Source organism: Engystomops pustulosus, chromosome 5 (genome assembly GCF_040894005.1).
Source record: "Engystomops pustulosus chromosome 5, aEngPut4.maternal, whole genome shotgun sequence".
NCBI lineage: Eukaryota > Metazoa > Chordata > Amphibia > Anura > Leptodactylidae > Engystomops > Engystomops pustulosus.
The window spans coordinates 33,217,271-33,240,961 of record NC_092415.1 but is presented as its reverse complement, the minus strand read 5'-3'; the positions used below and the strand labels follow the sequence as shown (position 1 = coordinate 33,240,961).

The following is a 23,691-nucleotide window of genomic DNA, read 5'->3' as shown; positions in this document are numbered from 1 at the left end:
GAGAGCCCAACCACATCTGATCTCGAAATTAAAAGCCTATTTTTCCCTGCATAGGACTGGCTTAAATAGTTTCTTTTGGATTTGTTTTTTCTCAGGTTGGATACATCAGTGCTCATTTACTTAGGGTCGCGCTGTGCACTTTTGTTGGACTGTACACCCTTTTTCGGGGCTAAAACAGCTTGCAAAGGTATTTAAGAAGTTTCTGCGCTGGGATTGTGTCGCATGCAAAACTCTTGTGGTGCAGCTGCTCCGTGCAACACGAATCAGGGAGAGTGCCAACTGATTCGGACTGAGCGTGGGATTTAAGTTTTAAATTGTGTTGCAAGCCCTATGTTTAAAATGCACCACAAAAAAGATGGTGAACTCTGTCGGACCTGAGTGGGGAAGCAACACTTTCATGATTTCAGGCGCACAATCTTAGTGAATACCAACACGTAGCATTATAGACGGACAATGCACTTTCTGTGAACTCCAGTGACCGGGTAAGTAAATGTGCCCATTGTGTTTAGTTTAATATTGTAGAAAGTGCCTTCCTTAGATGACAATACAGCTAAACCCGAGCTAAAATGCTTAGCACTGTGGTACCGCTTTGGCTTACTTGGTAGCGAGTCGTAAGATGGTATTGAAAGCGCAATGTCAAAGCGCAAAGATGATCACGTAAAATGCAGAGTTAAAAAGCTAGGAAGCATAGAGCCCTGATTACTTATCAACTCCCTATAATCATTCTTTTAAAGGAGTGTGTTTATCAAGAGTGATTAAAGGGTGATTTTATCAAGTTTCCATTGGATTCAGTATAATTGCTCACTGAGTTAAAGCAAGGCCGGTGGTAAAACCTTATGACACGTGGTCACTTGTCAGTAGAGAACAATAATATTTTCAGATGCCAATAACCTGGAGTCAGAAGAAAGAGGGAAGATCTATATATGGCTGTTTGCCAATTATTAAGCCTGATATAGATAGCCAAGAAATATACCAGATAATCTCCAATACCATAGACTTCCATAATCAATCGCCCCTCCATTCATTGGGTGAAAAAAGACCCTTTTAGGCATAGGATAGGTTCCCAACAATATCACGCGTAGGGATCATTCAGATGTAACCAATCAGGTGGATAGGTGATGAGAATAGATGAGAAACACCTATTAATTTTAACTTTAGAAGAAGATATTCTTTTAATGGCTGCATATTCTTTACATTTAAGACATGGATGAGAGAAATGTGTCTCACCTTTGAAGAAGACAAAACTTCCTTCACTATTTTCATAGACGGCATCAATACTTGGTGGCAGTCCCCTCCAGAAGACACTTATCTGCATAGGATATCCATCCATTACTTTATTTTTTCGAACTCTCCAGAACCATTGATCCTGTAAAATTAGATGCACAGAGGTCAGAAAATATATGAAGCCAGTCAACCTTAACCTAGCTTATATTTTTTTCAAGCATTCAATTTTTCATGAAAGTAATATAATACAATATTAATACATGGCAACAACATTCTTGACAGGTTGGAGATCACAACCAATGAGCGGACGTACATTGACCCCGATTGCATAGACACCTTGTAACATAATCTTACAAAATCATGATGTCTGGAAAAACTAATCATCTCATAATGTAAATATGTGGAAAGCCTGGCAAAAAAGTAAAAGCATAGAAGGACATATGTGTAAATATATTGCATACATAATTACATTGCATAAACTACACATCCAATCCAATAATATAAAAAATGTAGATATTTTATTTATAAGTATGTTGTAAATAAATAATAGGTAGGGGTCCCACCTCTGGGGCCTGCACCTTTCTCAAGAATGTTGGTCTCTGTAATGCTGCTGTAGGGGAATGGTCTGGATGGACTGGAGGGACGGACAAAAACAGTGGGTCCTGAGATTATACTCCCTTCCCAGCAGTCCCTGCCTAATAGCACTAAATACCCTAAGAAGTATGAAACAACCTGTCAAGATTCCCTTCCTGTGCCAAAGTGCATACACAGCAACAAGAAAAAGACAATACAAACAGACAGCGAGAACCAAGAAGACAATGCAGTACAAAATGACTAGGCAAATGGATAGTCAGAGAATAAAACAAAGGGTCAACAACACCAGAATATAGAATGAACACTAGGTAGCTAGATGCAATACTATAGAAAAACAAAGTCACCTAGCCCACAAAACCTTATATGAGATGCCAGAGCCCTGGTCCAGAAGATGATTGGATCAGTTATCTGGCATCAGAAAGGGCATCAATAAAAGAGGGGATACTGTCCATATCAGGGTATTTACTGTTATTGAACCAAAGCAAGATTCACAGGACACAAACGGGTGTTGTGGAAATCATTGACTAGACAAGCAACAACAAAATGGAACACATTTGACATTTGTCAGCACATCCTCAGCCGTACCTTACAGACAGAGGATGGAGCCCAAACAGGCACATATGTTACAGTCCGACTTCCTGAATATAGCGACGGTCAGGTTAGTGAGAGGCACACAGCCTTAGCTATTTTAAGCACTCCCATTGACTTGAATGCTGAAATCTTGGTCTAGTACCCCTTCATTCAAGAAGCAAGACAGAAGAAAATCAATAGGCTTCTTTCCCACCGAGATAGGTATCAATGATACCCGAGATGGGAATATTCCTTTATTGCCAGATGTCAATCAACACTGTCATTGTTTAACTTCCACAATCCTGTAAATTTGATCAGTTACAGAATTTCTTAAGGTCTGAATTACGATATGGAATAGACTAAAATCACACATACAGTATTTCCATGGTTTTATTTTTTCTTAAGATTCAGAAAAACATAGGTATACATAGGTATATGAGTCAATAATTCTGTCACATATTACTGATTATGTGCCTGTGGGGACCACCCACCGAGACGTTTCTAAGATATGGCATTGACATTTGGTTAAAAATGTGGAATTTGCACTGTCTAGTAATATTTTCGTGGAAGTCAAGCAAAATGCTATTGTAAACATATCAGCACCGTATACTGATTCCACAGCATCTTGATTATAATCTATAGCCTGGAGGAAAGGAGCAGAAGGCCACTTTTCCTGTTTTATAAACTACGGGAATGAAAAGGTCATGGATTCAACAATTAAAGGAAATGTTACTTGGAAGGGAGAGACAAAATACCTAATGACATCCTTGGTTTGGATACGAGGTTTATATGTGATAGGTTGCTAAATGAAGAGGGAGCTGAGCTGTAGATCCCACTTACCTCATTGTATAATAGGGTCGAAAAACTATAAGGTCAAAAAGGGCAAATCTAAGGGTGACAACGTGAAGAAAGTGTTTGCATCCTACCTAATTATTTTTTCCACATAAATGCGAAATGACTGCAACCGCAACATGATAGGGTCAGGTCAGGGTTAGACTGGAAAGTCCATGAGATTTCCTATTTTTCCCATATCTTAGGCAAACTAGGCAATAACATGTACGCAATTGGTGCAGCATCCTGGCATTGACTACTCTTACTAAGACTATCAACAATATTTATACCCAGATCCTCGACATTATACACTAGGCATAAACTAACCCTTCATCTAGTACTTGCCCAGTAATGATTCATTCACGGTATAGATTAACATAAGACAGAAATATTTTTGATCAATGATCCCAAACACTTTTTAGTTCAACACTCAGTGGATCACAGAGAATGCTTATAGGAGTTACGTAAATCATATTCCACTTATATTTGGTGGTGGACTAGGTTTGATCATTAGGTTCTATGAGAGGCAGGACCATAGCCTGCACCTATTTTTTCTTTCTACACTGTATCTTTCTTAGCAAGTAGAGGATGGATGGACCAACAGGCAAAATTCACCAGCAACGAGAAGCTAATTGGCATAAAAATTAAAAGAAAGAACTTTGTTGGAAAAGCTTACAAAGTGTCCTACCCAATGTAGCTTTTACTTGTTGGAGTAAAATGGTCAGGTTCGGGTTTGGGATTTGGATCTAGCCGCCTGACCCAGACATATTGCTGGACTGGCAACTAACCATGACTATGATTGGTTAAGGGGACAGTTGGAATGGACATAAATTAGCGGTTTTAGCTGTTTGGCTGACAATCCGGCAATAGGTCCGGGTCAGCAGCCGGACTGGAATTCTGAACCCGACCATCGGGTCTGCTCATCTCTATATATGGGTTATCCAAAATGTCCAAAAAGTTTGAAAATCCATAACAAAACACCAATATTCAGAATGTCCCATGTAACCTTAAACAAAGGTCCTTTCATCACCTCCCCCAACCTCAACTTTTTACGTCATTGTTGGACAGTTGGAGTCTTCTTTGTAGCTCCTATTGTTCCAGAAGAATCAGAGACAATTTTTTTTTAGCTCCCTTCTGTCAAATGGGTGGAGCCAAAACTAAATGAACACTTTATATGCAAATTAGGTTATCTACCCTTGTGTATCCTTTCCTGGGTCCGCCCATCTGATATTAAGTTTGCTCCTTGATTGCTCGTGAAGGGTGGAGGCTACAAATTCCAATGACGCCAGAATACATGGGGTGGCAACTATAAAAGGATGCAACAAGTGCACACAGATGCCTCACCTGCTAATTTAAAAAAAAGTGCATGACTATAATTATAAAGAATTTCCTAAAATTCCGTTGGTATTTTGGAAGGTTTTGGGGTATGTATGCTTTACTTTTACTAAACTAATCTCCATAGTTCGCTGACCAGAAAGAAGCGCTATAAATAATGTGGGCAGTAAATACACCGATGTGTCAGAGCAATTGCAGTGACATTTGAATGTAGAACAAGCTATTTATGGCCAGTATAAAATGTTATAGCATCCTGCTATGTAATTCCATCGTGATAGATTTTTCCCATTTAGCAATCAGACATCAATTGAATAAGTAACATTCACAGCCATTTCCTTTGGTCCAGGCTATGGAAAACAGCAGCGTATTTTACGGTTAATGTTGAAATGGTCAGTGAACCGAGGACCATAGAAGAAGCCAGGAGCATATTAAGAAGGGTGTTAATCTCCGCTACGGCTTACAGCCATCAATGAGATGGTTTGGATTTTATTTGCTTATTTAACATAAAGTTTTCTTTTTTATGTTTAATGTTGTTTTGATACGTTTAACAAACTGCTATTTGTTTTTTCAGCTAGAAAAACAGCAAATTGGGCTGCAGCGATAAGATCCATTTCCATCCATAGCTGTAACCTAGCGCTGTGTTAGTAAACCTGAAGCTTCAAGATTCTTGTTATGTTCTATTGTAGTTGACATTTAGGTAGAAGTGACAATTTATGTGCCGCCATATAGGTCCCTTTTGCGCTCGGGTCGCAGCGAATGACGAACTGTCACTCTGTTGCTGACAATTTACGCTCAGATGGTGGTATTGTGCTGTCACTTGTGAAAAAACATCAGGCACAACCTTTGTAGTGGGATAAATTGCTCTTTAAAATGACATGGAAATGGCGGGAGCATGCTCCTTATATGCCACAGGGCTCAAATTGTAGGGGGAGAATAAGGGCAAGTTCTAAGGGGCCTCTACATTAAAAGGTTCCCTGAAGACAATAACCTGCAGCAAAACCCTTGTACTTAAAAAGGAACCAGTCACCACATTTTCATATGTACAGTTAGTGACAGGTTCCCATATTAACTAAATGACACCCTTCTTTTGGCTAAAAAATTTCCCCTCGTAATAAAATCAACTTTATCGTATATTCCCTGGCATTAGTGCATGTGTGTCCTGCCTAGCTTGACCCTTCAATCCACTATTCCCCATACCATATGCCTCACCATTCAGCACTTGATATCATGTGATCAGGGTGATCTAAGGTCCTTTACACTATGACATTTGCAAAGTCTACCCCATGTATGTATCTGATCACATGAAATCACAGCAGCTTCCATGGACTGCCACCCCTTCCCATCCTCCATGAAGGCAGCTGTGATTTCATGTGATAAGATACATATATGAGGTAAATGTTACTGGGTGTAGCATATGTTGCTGGGTAAAGGAACTTATAACGTCACATGACATGAAGAGCTCAATGATGTGACAAAGATCTGTCTTAATGTTCCAGCAAGGCTCCATGTAAAACATTTTACACATTTTCTACCTTATTTTATCAGTAAACAGAGCTGTAAATGTCTGTAGTTGAATATTGCCAGATAGAGACCTGTGGATCAGGAACAAGGAGGCAGGGCAAAGCTAAATTTAACATGCAGGACCCAATTAATATCATTGTACTCACCTCAGGTGAGTTGAATATATGTTTACAACATTACCGCCATGGAATGGAACCATTTAGGGCTTTGGATCATAGATTTTTTTCTAAAGTATTTATTTTGGGTGGATTAAAGGGTTTGGCCACTTAAACTCACATTTTTGTAATGTATGTGTAAGTGTGGGGTAGGCTGTTTATCAATCTATTAAAATACATGTATTAAATACATGCATTTTCTTGATATGCAAAGTGAAGCCTTTTACTTCATCAGCCAAACATCCTTAACAGGTAGGTCACATGTCGTTAAGGTGTTAATAACATGGTGCTACACAGACAGTAAGGGGTTCACAAACATCACATTAAGAAAAGAACTAATGCAGGAACAAACACTACAGGGATTTGGAACAAGTGGTGGGAGGACCCTGCCCGTAAAGGCTCACAATCTACATGGGAGGCTAGCTGGAGACACAAGGTGAGGGAGCAGGTGAGGTTATTGTTATTGTAGGTGAGTCTGAAGAGATGGTGTTAGGATTGGTACACAAAAGACAGGGGATAGTGTGCCCTGAGCTTGCCCCAACCTCTGTCCCTTCCTATAGCCCCCCCACGCTAAACCGTGGGGCGACTACTTGAAGACTCGAAATATTCTGGGTAAGTGTGGGAAGGGGAACACAAACAGACTGACAAACATAAAACATAAAAGAATCGTAAACAAGCCGGAGTCACAACTAGAGGGTACGTCAAAAGCAGAATCAGTAAGCAAGAGTCAAAGTCCAAAACTAGCCGAGTTAGCAACAATATAGATACAGATACAGAGCAATACAAACTAGCAGCAACCAGGTGGAGAAAGGGATTTTCAAACACTGGCACAGGTGACTAGTGAAGCTGCAATTTATGCAGCCAGAACTCCACCTCCAGAACCTGATAGGTGCTGGACAGCATCTGGGAATTAACCCCTCATGGTGCAGAAACAACCAAGCACCAAGCAGAGGTTCAAAGTCTCAGCCACTCCTAGACAGCGCGAGATCTTAGCAGCCGCTGCCCAGGACGAGAGGTGGAGTTTGCGCGGATACGCGCCGGGGTTCGGAGAACGCTGCTGGTACCACCAGAAGAACCAGAAGTCCCAGCAATCTCCCTAGCGAACCTGACAGTACCCCCCCCCTGACGGGGGGCCTTCGGACCCCTAGATCTTAAAGATGGCTTCTGAGGGTAGGTCTGATGAAATAACCTGAGTAACCGTGGAGCATGAACATCTCTAGCCGGAACCCAAGACCTATCCTCAGGACCAAAACCTTTCCAATGGACCAGGTACTGCAGGGAGTTACCTACCCATCTGGAATTCACCACCTTTTCCACCTCAAATTCCAGATTCCCCTCCACAATAGATGGAGAAGGAGGGTCAGAAAGAGGCAAAACAGGCTCAACATAGCGCTTCAGAAGACTCTTATGGAAGGTGTTATGGACCCGCCACCCTGCTGGAAGTGTAATCTTGAAGGAAACCGGGTTAACAATATGAGTAACAACAAACGGACCCACAAACCTGGGCGCAAACTTCAAAGAGGGGACCTTCAATTTAAGGTTTTTTGTTGATAACCACACTTTATCCCCCACCACAAACGTATCAGATTTAGTGCGCCTTCTTTCAGTTTGTTGGACCATAGAATTTTGTGCCCTCTGAATATTCTCCCGAACTTGTGACCAGAGCGAGCGCAACTTGGATGTAATGGCTTCCGCTCGAGGAATATTAGAGACAGGCACAGAAGAAAAAGAGAAACGTGGATGAAAACCATAATTGCAGAAAAACGGAGATACCTGTGTGGACGAACTACAGTGGTTATTAATAGCAAATTCTGCCAACGGAAGGAATTTCACCCACTGGTCCTGACTGTCCGAGACAAAGAGTCGCAGATATTGAATCATCTCCTGATTCATTCTCTCGGACTGACCATTAGACTCAGGATGAAACGCTGAGGAGAACGACAGATTAACTTCCAGTCTAGAACAAAATGCTCGCCAAAATTTGGAAACAAATTGTACGCCCCTATCAGACACAATATCATCTGGTATACCATGGAGGCGTACAATGTTCTGTATAAACAAATCAGCCAATTCTTCAGCTGAAGGTAACTTTTTTAATGGAACAAAGTGTCCCATCTTGGAGAAACGGTCCACTACCACCCAAATCACTGTATAGCCTTGAGATGCTGGCAGATCAGTGACAAAATCCATTGACACTTTAGACCATGGCCTGGTGGGAACTGGAAGCGGAAGAAGAGGCCCCTCAGGACGTCTCCTGGGAGTCTTTCCTCGCGCACAGACCTGACAGGCTTGGACAAATGCGTGCACATCATTAGTCATGTGAGGCCACCAGTAACTTCTCTTTAAGAGATCCAAGGTACTCCGCATTCCCGGATGACCTGCCAATACTGAGCAATGCGTCTCCTCCAACACTCTCAAACGACAAGAAAGAGGAACAAATAATTTGCCTTCCGGAAGGTCTTTGGGTGCAGATTTTTGTCCTGCTAAAATTTGAGAGGAGAGGTGGGAGGAGACAGCTGCCAACACAACACCTGGAGACAAAATATTACTGTCCGTAGTCGCTGGAAGCTCAGGAGTCCCGAAGCTACGGGACAAGGCATCAGCCTTCACATTTTTTGACCCAGGTCGGTAGGTGACCACAAAATTAAAGCGAGAGAAAAACAAGGCCCACCTAGCCTGACGTGAGTTCAAACGCTTAGCAGTATCCAAATATACTAAGTTCTTATGATCTGTGAGCACAGTTATCGGATGAAGAGCTCCTTCCAAAAAGTGTCGCCAGACTTCAAATGCCCACTTAATGGCAAGGAGCTCTCGATTACCAATATCATAATTCCTCTCACAAGAGGAAAACTTTCTAGAGAAATATGCACAGGGCCTAAGTCTGGTGAGAGTGGAGGACCCCTGAGACAACACTGCACCTACTCCTACCTCGGAGGCATCAACCTCCACAACAAACGGTAGAGAGAGGTCAGGTTGAACCAAAACTGGGGCTGACGAGAATGCCGCTTTTAAAGTTTCAAACGCTGAGCAAGCGGCAGGGGACCAGTTGTTTGGATCAGCACCCTTACGGGTTAGATCCGTGAGGGGTTTGGCGATCACAGAAAAGTTCTTTATAAAGTTCCGATAATAGTTAGCGAAACCTAAAAATCGTTGTAGGGCCTTAAGATTGGTAGGCCGAACCCAGTCCGTGAGCGCCTGAACCTTACTCGGATCCATCTGTACATCAGAGGGAGTCACAACATAACCTAAGAAGGAAACCTTCTGGACGCAAAAAACACACTTTTCCAGCTTAGCGAAGAGGTGGTTTTTGCGCAACCTGGTAAGTACTTGGCGGAGATGTTGCTGGTGAGAAACCATATCAGGAGAAAAAATCAAAATATCGTCTAGATACACCACCATAAACACACCGATGTAATCATGAAAAATGGAGTTCATAAAGCCTTGAAAAACCGCTGGGGCATTACTCAAACCAAAGGGCATAACCAGGTATTCAAAGTGCCCCAAAGGTGTATTAAATGCGGTTTTCCACTCATCCCCTTCTCGGACCCGAATCAGGTTATAAGCCCCTCTGAGATCTAATTTAGAGAAAACTTGGGCCCCAGAAACCTGATTTAAGAGATCCGGGATCAAGGGGAGGGGACCTGAGTTTTTTACCGTTATCTTATTTAATTCTCGATAGTCAATACACGGCCGTAAACCACCATCTTTTTTCTCAACAAAAAAGAACCCGGCCCCAGTGGGCGACTCAGAGGGACGAATATGTCCGATTGCCAAACTCTCATCAATATAACTCTTCAGTGCCTCCCGTTCTGGTACCGACAAGTTATATATACGACCCTTTGGCAATCTAGCATCAGGAAGAAGGTCAATTTTACAATCAAACTCCCTGTGAGGAGGAAGGACTTGGGACAAGGGTTTTGAAAACACATCTGAGTAGTCCGAGAGAAAACCTGGAAGACCCTGATCTTCCGTCACTACTGTACATAGTGAAACTCTGGTCAGGTGCTCCTTACAGAGAGGACCCCAATGAACCAGCTCCAGAGTTTCCCAATTAATTACCGGATTATGGATCCGGAGCCAGGGTAGACCAAGAATGATATTTTCAGACAGGTTTTCCATAACTAGAAAAGAACACCATTCTTCATGCATAGCTCCTACCATAAGCTTTATCTGCGGGGTTCGGAATTTGATCAACCCTGCCTGTAGAGGGGTCAAATCCGCACCCGACATCTGGATAGGAGTGGACAATGGAATCAATGACATGCAAAACTGAGAGACAAAATTATAATCGATTAAATTAGTCGCAGCACCTGAATCCAAAAAGGCGCGACCAGTGCAGGAAACAGACTGAAACTTAACCGTACAAGGTAAATACATTCTAGACACAATAGGGAGTACCTGAGCTCCTAAGCAGTCCCCCCGACTACTGCTTAGGAGCGGAAGTTTTCCTGCTGCTGCCTCTTGGAACAGGTGTTGATTTGATGATCAGGACTTCCACAGTAGAAACAAAGATGGCGTCTTATTCGATGTTGCTTCCGCTGTGCAGGAGAGATGCTATCCAGCTCCATGGATTCCAATTCTGGACTACCTGGAGACGGACTGGCCGCTGGCTGACAGTCCGAGGACACCCGAGGTGATCGCCTGGATCTTAGGCGACGATCAACTCGGATGACCAGAGTCATAGCATCATCTAATGTCTGAGGCTCGGCATAAGCTAAGACTAAGTCCTGTACTCTGTCTGACAGTCCGGACATAAATTGGTCTTTTAGGGCGCAGTCATTCCATTGAGAGTCAGTCACATACTGTCTGAACTGGGCACAATAATCTTCTGCTGTCCGTTTTCCCTGACACAGAGATCTAAGGTGGGAAACTGCAAGTGCTCGCCGGTCAGGTTCGTCATAAATCTGGCCTAAAGCAGAAAAAAAAACGTCAAGAGAAGAACGGGATGGAGAGTCAGGTGGGAGAGAAAAAGCCCAATTTTGCGGATCCCCACGCAACAGGGAAATTACCACGCCCACCCTTTGAATCTCTGTGCCCGATGAACGAGGGCGTAAAGAAAAGTAAAGTTTACAGCCCTCCCGAAATGAAAAAAATTTCTTACGGTCACCAAAAAACACGTCAGGGAGAGGAACCTTAGGTTCAGGCGTGGGTGGCAGTGGATCCTGCGGTGATGTCTGCCGTGGAACCTGCATAGATTCCTGAATTTGGAGACGGGAAGCTAGATCCTGAACAAGCTGAGTTAGGGTCTGGACCTGAGCGACCACAGCTGACAAAGGCTCCATGGAAGGAGAGAATGTAGCAGGTCGGATACAGGATGCAGACCTATGTGTGGCCAGTGTTTCTGTTAGGATTGGTACACAAAAGACAGGGGATAGTGTGCCCTGAGCTTGCCCCAACCTCTGTCCCTTCCTATAGCCCCCCCACGCTAAACCGTGGGGCGACTACTTGAAGACTCGAAATATTCTGGGTAAGTGTGGGAAGGGGAACACAAACAGACTGACAAACATAAAACATAAAAGAATCGTAAACAAGCCGGAGTCACAACTAGAGGGTACGTCAAAAGCAGAATCAGTAAGCAAGAGTCAAAGTCCAAAACTAGCCGAGTTAGCAACAATATAGATACAGATACAGAGCAATACAAACTAGCAGCAACCAGGTGGAGAAAGGGATTTTCAAACACTGGCACAGGTGACTAGTGAAGCTGCAATTTATGCAGCCAGAACTCCACCTCCAGAACCTGATAGGTGCTGGACAGCATCTGGGAATTAACCCCTCATGGTGCAGAAACAACCAAGCACCAAGCAGAGGTTCAAAGTCTCAGCCACTCCTAGACAGCGCGAGATCTTAGCAGCCGCTGCCCAGGACGAGAGGTGGAGTTTGCGCGGATACGCGCCGGGGTTCGGAGAACGCTGCTGGTACCACCAGAAGAACCAGAAGTCCCAGCAATCTCCCTAGCGAACCTGACAGATGGGTTTTTTTCAGGTTACATTTGAAAATTTGCAATGTGAGTGACAGTCCGACGCTTTTTGAGTCCAGAGTATGGGGGATGAACGGGAGAGGTCCTGGAGACTGCTGTGAGATGCCAATAAAGTAAAGCAGAAGGTTAAAAGAAGAGAAGATCCTGCCAGTGGGGGGACACACCAGTATGTGCTTGATTTACAATCCTTGATCTGGTGATAAATGTCCTTAAAAGTCATGTGTGAAAAACAGTTCCCTCCATGAATCCATAAAGTAATCGTTCTCATTCGACCCCCTCTTCTTTACAAAATAATTCCAATTCATTGAGGTTGTTGGGAATTTGTTCATCCAACATCTGGGTTAAGGGCTGACTCGGTCAGGGCAACACCTAAATTATTTACACCTGATTTTTTTTACTTGGAATTGCCTGAATTCTGAAGATCTAGACATTGTCTAAACTTCTACTTATATAGAGGGGGTCACACTAGCTGATGATCAATTAATGAAGGACATTTCAATTGCAGTAGCTGACTGCTACTTCTATCTTGAGTCCTATCAATTTTTTTTGCATTTTGTCTTATTTTCAATTCGTCTAATTCTAAAATTTTTATGGGCCAGATGTTTATATGCATGGTTACATAAAGCCAAATAATTTAAGTGGGTGTACTTTATTTTTCTCCCCTATCTACTGCATTTAGCTACCTCTGTATTAAACATTCCTTTCAAAAACAGATGATTCCTTAGAAACAGACGGCCCATAAAGCAGCAAGGCTTTTAATGTATATGCTGGGAGAGCTCATCTGCAACCACAAAGTGTGAATTTAAATATATCTACATTTTATTATTTATAAAATAGGACACATTCAGTATCTAGGAACATAAAACGCCACTATGAAAATGAAATGGCCTTCTAAGTAAAGCTTTACTACATTGCAAATTTAGTAGTGAAATTTTAATGCATAGACCCAGAGCTCCACATCAATATTCTTAATTAATGTAAAATATTGCAACCATAAGTAATTGAATATTGATTCGGAAAATGCAGTGTGTTTTATGCACGTAGCGAAAAATCTGGGATGCTTCTCTGCACCAATAAATTCATAGGTAGATATTACTTAAGATCCTGAACTGCTCTGAATTATGACAGGAGTTAAAGGGTTTCAATAACACTGTAATATGTAATAGTGGATTTGTACCTGGATGACACCTCTTATAAATTCTATACTCTTTTTTTCAAAGACTATAAGGCTTCAGGATAGTAAAGTCTATGTAGGCAGATCTGGTATAGAGAAAAAGACTATGAATATGAAGAAGCAAGGCACCATTTTATAGTCAGGTCATTTTGATTGCCCTATCTGAGAGAAGAATATGATGGAGGGTCAATGGAGCTTACCCTTATAGGACTCCTATGAAAACAGAGAGAGTCCTGGTTATTTTATTCACACAATATGATTGGCAGGAAGAGTCCTGATAAACTCGACTTCGTACACAGTGATTGACAGGAAAAGTCCTGATTAGCCCACCAACATACAGTGATTGACAGTGAGAGTTCTGATTAACCCACCCACTCTCCGCGATTGGCAGGAAGAGTCCTGATCACTCGTCCCACACACCTAGTGAGAGTCCTAGTTACCCTGCCCACATACAAAAATTGACAGGTAAAGTCCTGATTACCTCATCCACATACAGTGATTGACAGTAAGAGTTCTGATTGACCTACCCACTCTCAATGATTGACAGTGAAAGTCCTTATTACCCCGCCCATACAAAGTGATTGGCAGGAAGAGTCCCGATTATCCCACCAACACACAGTGAATAAAAGTAAGAGTACTGATTATCGCTCCCACACATAGTGATTTACAGTGAAAGTCCTGATAACCCCACCCACTCTCAGTGATTGGCAGGAAGAGTCCTGATCAATTGGCCCACACACCTGCCCACATACAGAAATTGACAGTGACGGTCCTAATTAAGTATTAATTACCCCGTCCTCATACAATGGTTGACAGTGGAAGTCCTGATAACCCTGCCCACACACAGTGATTGGCAGTGAGAGTCCTGATTAACCAAGTCACACAAAGTGAATGGCAGCCTTCTTTGAAAGCAAACAGATAAAAGGCACGCTATGTCTGTGGGGTATTCAGGACTCTCATTTTCTTCCTTAGGAGTCCTGTCAAAATTAAAGGTGTATAGGGGTTTTCCCATCTGGGCATTTACATTTAATTCAATTCATTTGCCATATGTAAACATTTCTTCAATTGGATGTTATTAAAAAAAAATGTTCCTGTGTGAAGATAATTTCTCATAAATGTAGCCATGTTTTCCCTTAGAAATGAGATGGCTTTCTCGGATACGACCACCTCACATTTTGGCAGTGATGACATCATTGGGGAGGGGCTAATGGTATGTAGGGGATTTTGACTCTTGACTCTCAAAGGAATCAATGTAATACATTTTATACTATTGTGCAATGTATAATATATATAATATGAATGGCTGATATGGAGTCCTTGTATCACAATAAATCGGTGAGAAAAGGGATTTTTTAAAATGAAAAATAACAAACTATTTTATTATGACATATACTTTAGATGAAATGCTGCTCTTGTATTCTATTGCGTTAGCTATAACTAGTTTGGGCTCGGGCTGTGTGCTGCCGCAGCTGCCATACTTTATATATTTTCATCGGAGGGTTGTGGATATTGCTAGCGTTAATTTACTCCCTTAAGGGATGAGCCTCATTGTATGTGGAATCTCACACAGAGCTCTGGATGCCACCGGGAGGAAGCTTATTGCTGAGAACATCATAACGTAAAACAACATCTCCAGAAAAATACCCCCAAGACTGTTTACCCTTCGCAGAAAGACACTTTGTTCCTCCAAAATAAAAACTACTGTCAAAAAAACAAACACACACTAGACGCTGCACAAGAAGCTCTGATAGACTCACATCTACAGTATATATACACATCTATCGTATAAATATGTAGGGTTATAAATATTAGATTGTAAGCTCATATGGTTTTGTCCGCTACTCTACTTGTAGACTTCTCAGAACAAACCAAAGCAAGGTCTGGTGCAAACCTAGGCCCGGCAGGGAATGCTGCAATATTCTATCTTTGATGCCAGGCGAATAGTACATGCAGCTCTGGAGTGTATTACAAGTTATAAACTACATGGAACTGGTGATTTTTTTTTTTTTATAATACTCTTTTCCATTATTTGGATTTTAGTTGTGATGTTTGACAATAGGATTTGCTTCTTGGCCCTGGTCTTATTTGTACGTTCATAGTGTACATTTGAAGAGGAGCGGTTACCAGGGCTACATGGCAGCACGCCTATTAGATTTATCCGTTTTCAGTTGGATTTTTTATATTTTTATTATGTATGTGTGTTATGGTGTTACTGATACATGTCTGTATACTTTGTGATAATTATGAAGGAAGGGAGGGGGTCAGAGGGAAACAAAGGCAAAAAAAGTACTGGTTAAAGGCGATTGTAGCAAATTTTATCTACAGAATCAGAAGTGCCAGAACCCTCTTTTATTTAAGAAAGGAAAGGAGAAATTACAGGCAGTCCCCGGGTTACGTACAAGATAGGGTCCGGAGGTTTGTTCTTAAGTTGAATTTGTATGTAAGTCGAAACTGTATATTTTATAATTGTAGATCCAGACAAAAAAATTTTTGGCCCCAGTGACAATTGGAGTTTAAACATTTTTTGCTGTCATGGGACCAAGGATTATCAATAAAACTTCATTACAGACACTTTACAGCTGATCATTGCAGTCTGGGACTATAGCAAAGCATCCAGAGAGCTTCACCAGAGGTCAGAGGGGTCTGTCTGTAACTATGGGTTGTATGTAAGTTGGATGTCCTTAAGTAGGAAACCGCCTGTACATATCTGAATACCCCAGCAAGCAATGGGTGAGGATGCCCATCTTTAAGGATACTTTATGTCCACAACAAGGCCGCCATCTTGAATCAAGGACAAATTTTTCCGATTGGGAGGTGGTCATATGAAAGAAGACCGGAATTTTCTGAGCAATAACATTTGTAAAGTCCTTTGTGGTTCAAAACTTTTCACAGAACTTTACTAAGTCAGGGTTCTTAAGTTGTTAGCATCTCTCAGCCTGGAGTTTAATCTGGCCCCTACGGCCTTCTACAGATTCCACCAGCAAATCGAAGGGGAATTTCTGAAGCTTCAACATGGTCAGCTTCAACATGGTCAGCTTCAACATGGTCCTCTGCAGACCATTGCATGAACCAAAGGACTCATGAAGCCTACCTCAACTTTATATATGCAAATGGTGGGCACCTTACATTTGCCCTCCGTTAAGAGTTTTATGGTTTGGCAGACGGATATTCCTGGGTTGGATGAGAACCATTACAAAGATCTAGTCTTTAGTTGGCGGTCTATGGTCATCAGTGCCCATGACCATTTAATTTAGGTTAAATGGCTACATCAAGTGTATCTCAACTCCTTGCACCTTCGACAGATGTGTAGACTCCAATCTGATGTGGTTATGCTACAGTTACCTTTTTCCCTATATGTCCGCAATGTCTATTCAGTTTTTTTGGACAGCCATTCACTCCGACATTAATGAGAATCTGGGTTTTTCTTGATGTCTGTTTGCTCAGTTGGAAACCCCCCACCATGGCTGGGGAATTGGCCTGATCAATGCAGATTTTCTTGTTTATAAACATACCTATACTGCTAGAGGCACTGTAGACCGATTTTTGTTGATGTGGGATATATAACTGGCAGCACAGACCACGTTAGGTGTGGGGATGGAATAGCTCTCCCCTGTTGTTGTGACTAAGAGTGTGTGTAAGCTTGTCCTGTGTTGAATGAGGAGGGTTGTGACATTATTATCTCCAACTCTTGTCTCTATGCCTACTTTTTGATTGGGGACTTGTACCCAGAGATCTGTATAGGTTTTGTTTATATATAGTGTTGAATGTCTAAGGTCCTTGTTTTTCTGTGATTTGTTATAATGTTTTTAAAATTCTAAATAAAGTCTTTAAAAGAAAAAATATCACAGAAAATTGCAGTATCAATAGGAACTTTACCAATAATGCAGTAATGATGACCAGTAATGATGTTTTGTCCATGGTCCTTGATCCAATATGATGGCTTTCAAGGTGGCAGCCATGTTCTCAACACAGCATTAAACAAAACCTGAAAACCTATCCATTGTCTCATATAGATTGTGAGCCCTCATGGGCAGGGTCCTCCCTCCTATTTTTCTGGTTCGCAGTGGTTTTCCATCTTCTGCAGCCATCTTGAACGTTGAGCTCCCAGTGAAGTGAAGCTAATCTAATTTGTTCTCCATTCCTTGTGTAGCGGTAAAGATGATGTTGGACTGATATTTAAAACCCATGTTCATAATCAGGGGCAAGGACACTATGGGTATTGTGAATTTAAAAGGTGCAAATACTGAATAGACACTTTTAAGATGGCCATTATTTCAAAAGTGGCATCTTCCGCTTCCAAAATTGGGCACAAATTTTTCACAGTCTAGTCTGTGCTTTACATTAGTATAAATACCCTACATTTTGCTCAGAATATCAAAGATGATGAGAAATGCAGTCAAAAGTGCAATAATGACAGGTTAATTGCATAAGACTTCCCCTTAAACGACGCACATGGCATATAGCTGAGGAGTCACCGCGATTAAGTGATGGGTCACATAACTGTAATTACTAATTATGTGTCAGGAAATAGCTCTGCAGAACAAGATATCACAGCTTGAGGTCAATAGCTCTTACACTTACCTTAAAGACAAACATCTCTCTGCGTAATATAGCCAGGGTGTTAAAATTGCCATCACAGATGTTAGGCTTAACTCCTGGATAAGAAGGCCTGTCTCCTCCATTGGGAGGCCGGGGAGGTCGGGGTTGTCTGTCATTCTTCCGTGGGTCTGCTGGTGGGTTAGGCCGATGTGGTGGCACTGTAGGAAGAGGTTTTGTCGGTGTAGGGATCTTTTCTGGTGGACCTGAGAATAAATACAGGACAAGATACACAAAATTATAAAAACATAGTAAACAACAGCTTCATTTGAACAATTTAGAGAGTCAATGGGAGTCATTTATCTTAGGCTTTTCGCTTTTTTCCTTCTTATATTTGTGCCAAAATTTGCAACTTTTCTACCCGTCTAGCAAAGTTGGATGTGCAAGATTTTTCCAGTGTTGTGCCTGATATATCTTTAAAATCTATATGTGGATACCCATATCCATATGTCACAATTTTGGCGCAAATCGCAGGAAAATGGCGCAAATAAACTCAAGTACCGAGCAGGCACAGGGAAAAGTTTAGAAGACACACATGCCTGTTATATCACCCTCTAAGAGAAATGACAATGAAGTCCGACACCCAGAAAAACAAAAAAAGACTCCTGACTAAAGATAAATGACCTCCAATGAGAGACAAGTGGAGAGGGCCAGTTTACATTGATGTGTCTATAGTAATTTATTAAATTTATATGCAGAGGCGTTACTACAGGGGTAGCAGCTATTGCAGTTGCTATGGGGCCCACAGTGTAAGGGGGCCCAGCATTTGGGCTATTGATTGTGCCTATGCTGGATGTGTGTGTGTGTTTATATGCTATGTATGTCTGTGTATATGATTCATGGGTGTGTATAGTACTTTTTGTGTGTATATGCGGTATGTATATGTATATTAGTATATAATATGTGTATATATAAGTGCAAAAAAATTTGTGTGTATACAAATAAGTATATTTTTTAAGGGTGAAGGGAGGCTCCATTTGGAAGTCTGCTGTGAGGTCCTGCCTCTCCTAGTTAAGTCCCTGTACAGGAAGGGGTCTGGGTGGGATCGCAGACATGGCGTAGAGTTAATATTTGAGCACGTAGTATGTAGGCTGGAGCCTTTTAATATAGTATAAGCGTGCACTGCCAGAGGGAACGTTTCACAACTGGTGTACGATGCAACTTGTCGCAATAAATTTTCCTTATTAAAGCAGGAATTCATCAAGAATCTTGACGCACATCATGTCTAAAATTCTACGAGTCTAAGGTTTCTTGTGTCCATATAAATTATACAACAGCTGCAGTCTGCCTTTGAATTGCATTATAACTTGCCCCAGGAATCTGGCACAGGCTATAGTCCATATACCATGTCCCACTCCCTGCCCATTTGGCATAAATGTGTCCCAAAACATAGTGTCCAAGCCCCAATGGCGTCAGAGTTAAAGGGGCATTCCAACCAGAAGTAGGGTAAAATATGTTATATAGGCAATAGGCAATTTCCCTTTTTTGGATACATCACCCCTTTTATGAGTTTTGGAGAATTACTTGAACATACCTTTGCTTTTTAATAAGATATTTAATAAGATACCATACCTTCCACTCATACATAGGTATTAGCTTAATGTAGTAAGTGGAATTCTGCCAATGGAATACTGCAAGGTTGCCAATTCTAGGTTGGGATTGAGCAGATCTCTAATACTCCCTATTTACTAGGCATAGAAGACAAGGCTATAAAAGTTATACTTGAACTACACCCCCTTCCTCCATTAAAGTGATCAAAATACCCAAACTGTTTTTTCTCCCCCATCAATGGACAAATATGACATTCCTAATATTTCACAGACATTAGAAATCTCCGGATCAGCTCTACGCCTGCCAATGATCCCATCTCCGATACTAATATCAATGCACCATCTCCTGGTCCCTGGAAACTGTACTATATCCTAAGTCACAAGTGACCTGTCAGCAGAAAGAGATGACAGCAGCCATTTTTTCTCCAAGTGTACAGATGCCAACCTTTTAAAAATGACTCTCATGAATGCGAAACTCAAGAAATCGACTCGCTCATCAAAAAAGGGAACGAGAGAGAATGCTGAGTTTTCTACAAAATCCAAGTAAGTTATGATAATGGAGCATATTAATAAGAGCCGAAGTGTTTTCAGCAAATCTTCATCATTCATCCACTAAGAAGAGTACATTTCATTCCTCCAGACGCCCATGGTCAAGGCCAATCTAAATGCACATCCAGCTGTGCCCCAAGAGACGTTACTTCGTCTCTGTAGCTGGTTAGTGTTTCACCTGGAGAACGGTCAACAAACTGTATCAATGACCCTCAGTGGTCCGGTTCTAGGAAGCGCATCATTAACATGAAGCATGGGGGCGACATGTCCCGTATTATACAGTATAACTCTATTTTGTAACAGACCTCAATTTATCAACGCTTATTTTTAGGTTGTGTGTCCGATCAACTTTATTTATACACAGGATACTCAGACCACGGGAAATGTTAAATGTTCTACCGGGAAATAAAGAGTAAGCAAAGTCCCTCTCCCAGAATCTTAGTCTATTTGTGCCAGTTGATATCGACAAACAAGAAAGCCAACAGAAATGGCTCTTGCTTCCTCAAACACCTTCCAAATAAAGCACTCTCTTACAAAGTCTGGAAGAAACTCACATAAACATAGTAAGGCCATAGAGAAGCAGCAGAGATGAAATTGTGATCTAGCTCTTTCTTAAAGCGTAATTCAAATTTCAGCAAGCTTTGGGAATGAAGAGCTCTCCTTATGGAGACTTTGCCAATTAAGGCCAGCCTTACAGGTATGGGTACACTTATATCCATGGATACACCGCTGGGGGGGGGGGGGGGGTATGGAAAATCTGAAAATATGTTTTCCAAGATGGGATAAGAAAAACAATGCCTCTTTTGGTAGCCCCTTTAACATCAAGCATGACTTTCAAGAAACCTAATGACATGATGTGGGATTAAACCAGTATTTCCATTCTATCTATTCTAGACAGTGCTGCTTCAATGTCTTTGCAACTTGTCAGTACAGAGCAGGGAACTGGTCTAGCTGAGTGAGAGGCTTCTGACTTGGGTCAGGAAATAAGAGACTTCCAGGCCTCCGGGAATACAGAACGGCTCACTTCTAATATATATACATGAAAAATAAATACCATATATATGGAAAGAGTCTTTGTAATCATTTTATTTATATTATGTATTATGTCTTTTATTGCTATGTATAATTCCTGTTTTTACCGGTGCCAGTAAAATTCTGAACCGGAAGTTATTCCTGGTTACCGGTAACTGAGCAGTTCCGGTCCTTTGGTATATATATATGTAACATCTAAATAAACTGTACATGAATTGCCTGACGAAGGTCCGAGTACCGGACCGAAACGCGTTGCACTATATTTGTCTTTTAATCAATAAAATCCGATATTAATAATATATATTGGGAGTCCGGAGTATCCTTGAGCGCTCAAAGCCACGTGTATGTGGAGCATCAGTTGGATCTTTACGTTGAAAAACCTTCCCCGGGTGACCCTGGAACACGGAGGACGGGACGTTTACACAAGACGAGCTGCCGGATACCTGTGACTTTATCTTTACATGATGACACTGATCATTGATCAGGTGAGAGTACCATTGGACAAATTTTTTTTGTTTTATTAAGTTTTATTGTGTAAGTTTTATTGTGCGCTCCTTTTCTGTTTTCTCTCTGTCTCTTTGCTATTGCTCTGGAGGGAGATCGCACTACAGTGCATCATCCACTCCACTCCCAGGTTTTTTATATATAAAATTTTTGAGTGTGATTTGAGTGGCTATGGGTCCCCTAGAAAGCTTGGGCCCCAGGCTACTGCCCAAACCACCTATATCATAATCCACTAGTAATAGAATAAACACAATACACAAATTCCCACACTTCATACCAAAAATTCCACAAGCCATCGTTGGATCTACTTATTGTACCAACATCCCAAATATCTCAAATAATCCAGATCCCTCTTTATGAGCAATACTTATAGTTTCCAGTCTTACCATATATTTTCTGGATTCCCTGTAAATCATCATTAGGTAGCTTGAAGTTGTCGGTTTCCATGTACTGGTAAAATGGAGCCATGATTGCAGTGGGGTCATTGGAGTGTTCCAATCCTAGTGCGTGACCCAATTCATGTACTGCGACCAGAAATAGGTCATTTCCTGTGGAACAAAATAAATGAGAACATTTTTGTCGAAGATTGTAATCAATAATGTAATTACACCCTCATAAACAATTCAGATAATCCGTAATTAGCTAAAGAAACTGCGGGAAGGACGTAATTTCTACAGTAATTGTACAAGAGACGAGCAGGTGCTAACGATGGCTTTGTTACATTGTCACTAATTGTTTACATTAACAAGAATCAGACTCACCAAAAGCAGTCACATCTGCCTAGCAACATGTATATTAGACATGTGACACATTAACCAGGATAGTTATTATAGGGCTGAGATGTATGAATAAGGACTAGTTTTAAGTCCAAAACGCATTAATTACCCTGTTGGATTTTAAAAATAAAGAAACATTCATCTTAGGCTAGATTCAGACGAACGCGTTCCCGCCGGCACATGCTGCTCGCCCCCAACCCTCTCCATAGAGATACACGGCGCCGTATTACGAGGAAAGATAGGACATGTACCATGTTTTCCCGGGTACGGAACAGTACGGGTCTATCTTTTCCCAGGTATGGAACATCAGTCAGAGATATCACCAGTTAACGAAAAAAACAGCACTGGATCTCCAGATATATGGGGGTTATCTATATATGGAGGACATCTATCTGAATGACAGACCTGTATTCACTGGACTGAAGAACAAAACTACCATGAAACATAATGTGGCACATTTACTTACCCGGGCCTTGCGCTATCCCCTATCCGGACTATGCAATGAGAATGAAGTCTAGTGCAATTCACCAAGATCGTGCGCCCAATATCCTGCATGTGTCGCTTCCCCGCTCAGGTCCGCTGGAGTTCCCCTTCTTCTTCCCGGTGTATGTGAGTGCATGTCTTGCGACACAATTTGAATTTTAAATCCCGTGCTCAGTCCGAATAAGTCGGGTTGTCCGATGGCCACGCCCCCCCTGATTACTGTCGCATGAAAGCCGGCACCAATGCACCAAAATCTGGTCGCGTGTGCCTAAAACCCCTGTTAAATACGGTGCAAAGTGGAAATAGTCGGGAAACCCGAAGGAAATGCGGTCCGCGGACCCTTAGTCAATGTGCCCCACTGTGGCCATTTAAGAGGCACAATGTCCTTCATGATGCCTGGAACCATTATCCCGATAGACATAAAACAAAGATCAGAAGTATTACAAAGTGTTATATTAGGGATAAGGATCATACATTGTTTAGTCATCTCTTGAGATGTGAAAAAAAATTAAATACATACTATTTTTTTCATATAACAATGTAAAAAATATAAAGAAAATACAATTTATGCAGAAATGCTTGTAAAAACCCGAACTATTACACGATCATATAATTTAGCCCAAAAGGCAAACACCATAAAATATAAAACAGTGGTATTGCTTTGTTTTGCCCATTCTGTCTCCCACAAACCAAAAAGCAATGAAACATCTATAAATAATTTTTAAAAAGTAGCAATAGTAACTTGATCATGTCCAGTAAAAAACACTCCTTTAAACAGTTCACACTGTTAAAACATAAAGCTATTGGGGGTTATTTATGA

General features: G+C 41.5%; 1 protein-coding gene across 2 annotated transcripts in view; it reads right to left on the bottom strand.

Annotated features, from left to right (window-relative positions):
- The window catches only part of MMP16 (matrix metallopeptidase 16), a 141,416-nt gene that overhangs the window by 21,235 nt on the left and 96,490 nt on the right, over nt 1-23,691 (bottom strand). For both annotated transcript variants that reach the window (XM_072151580.1, XM_072151581.1), the window contains 3 exons: nt 21,999-22,160; nt 17,963-18,183; nt 1,228-1,366 (listed from right to left, as the gene is read on the bottom strand). In XM_072151580.1, coding sequence (XP_072007681.1) covers nt 1,228-1,366; nt 17,963-18,183; nt 21,999-22,160 — 522 coding nt within the window. The remainder of the gene's footprint in view (nt 1-1,227; nt 1,367-17,962; nt 18,184-21,998; nt 22,161-23,691) is intronic.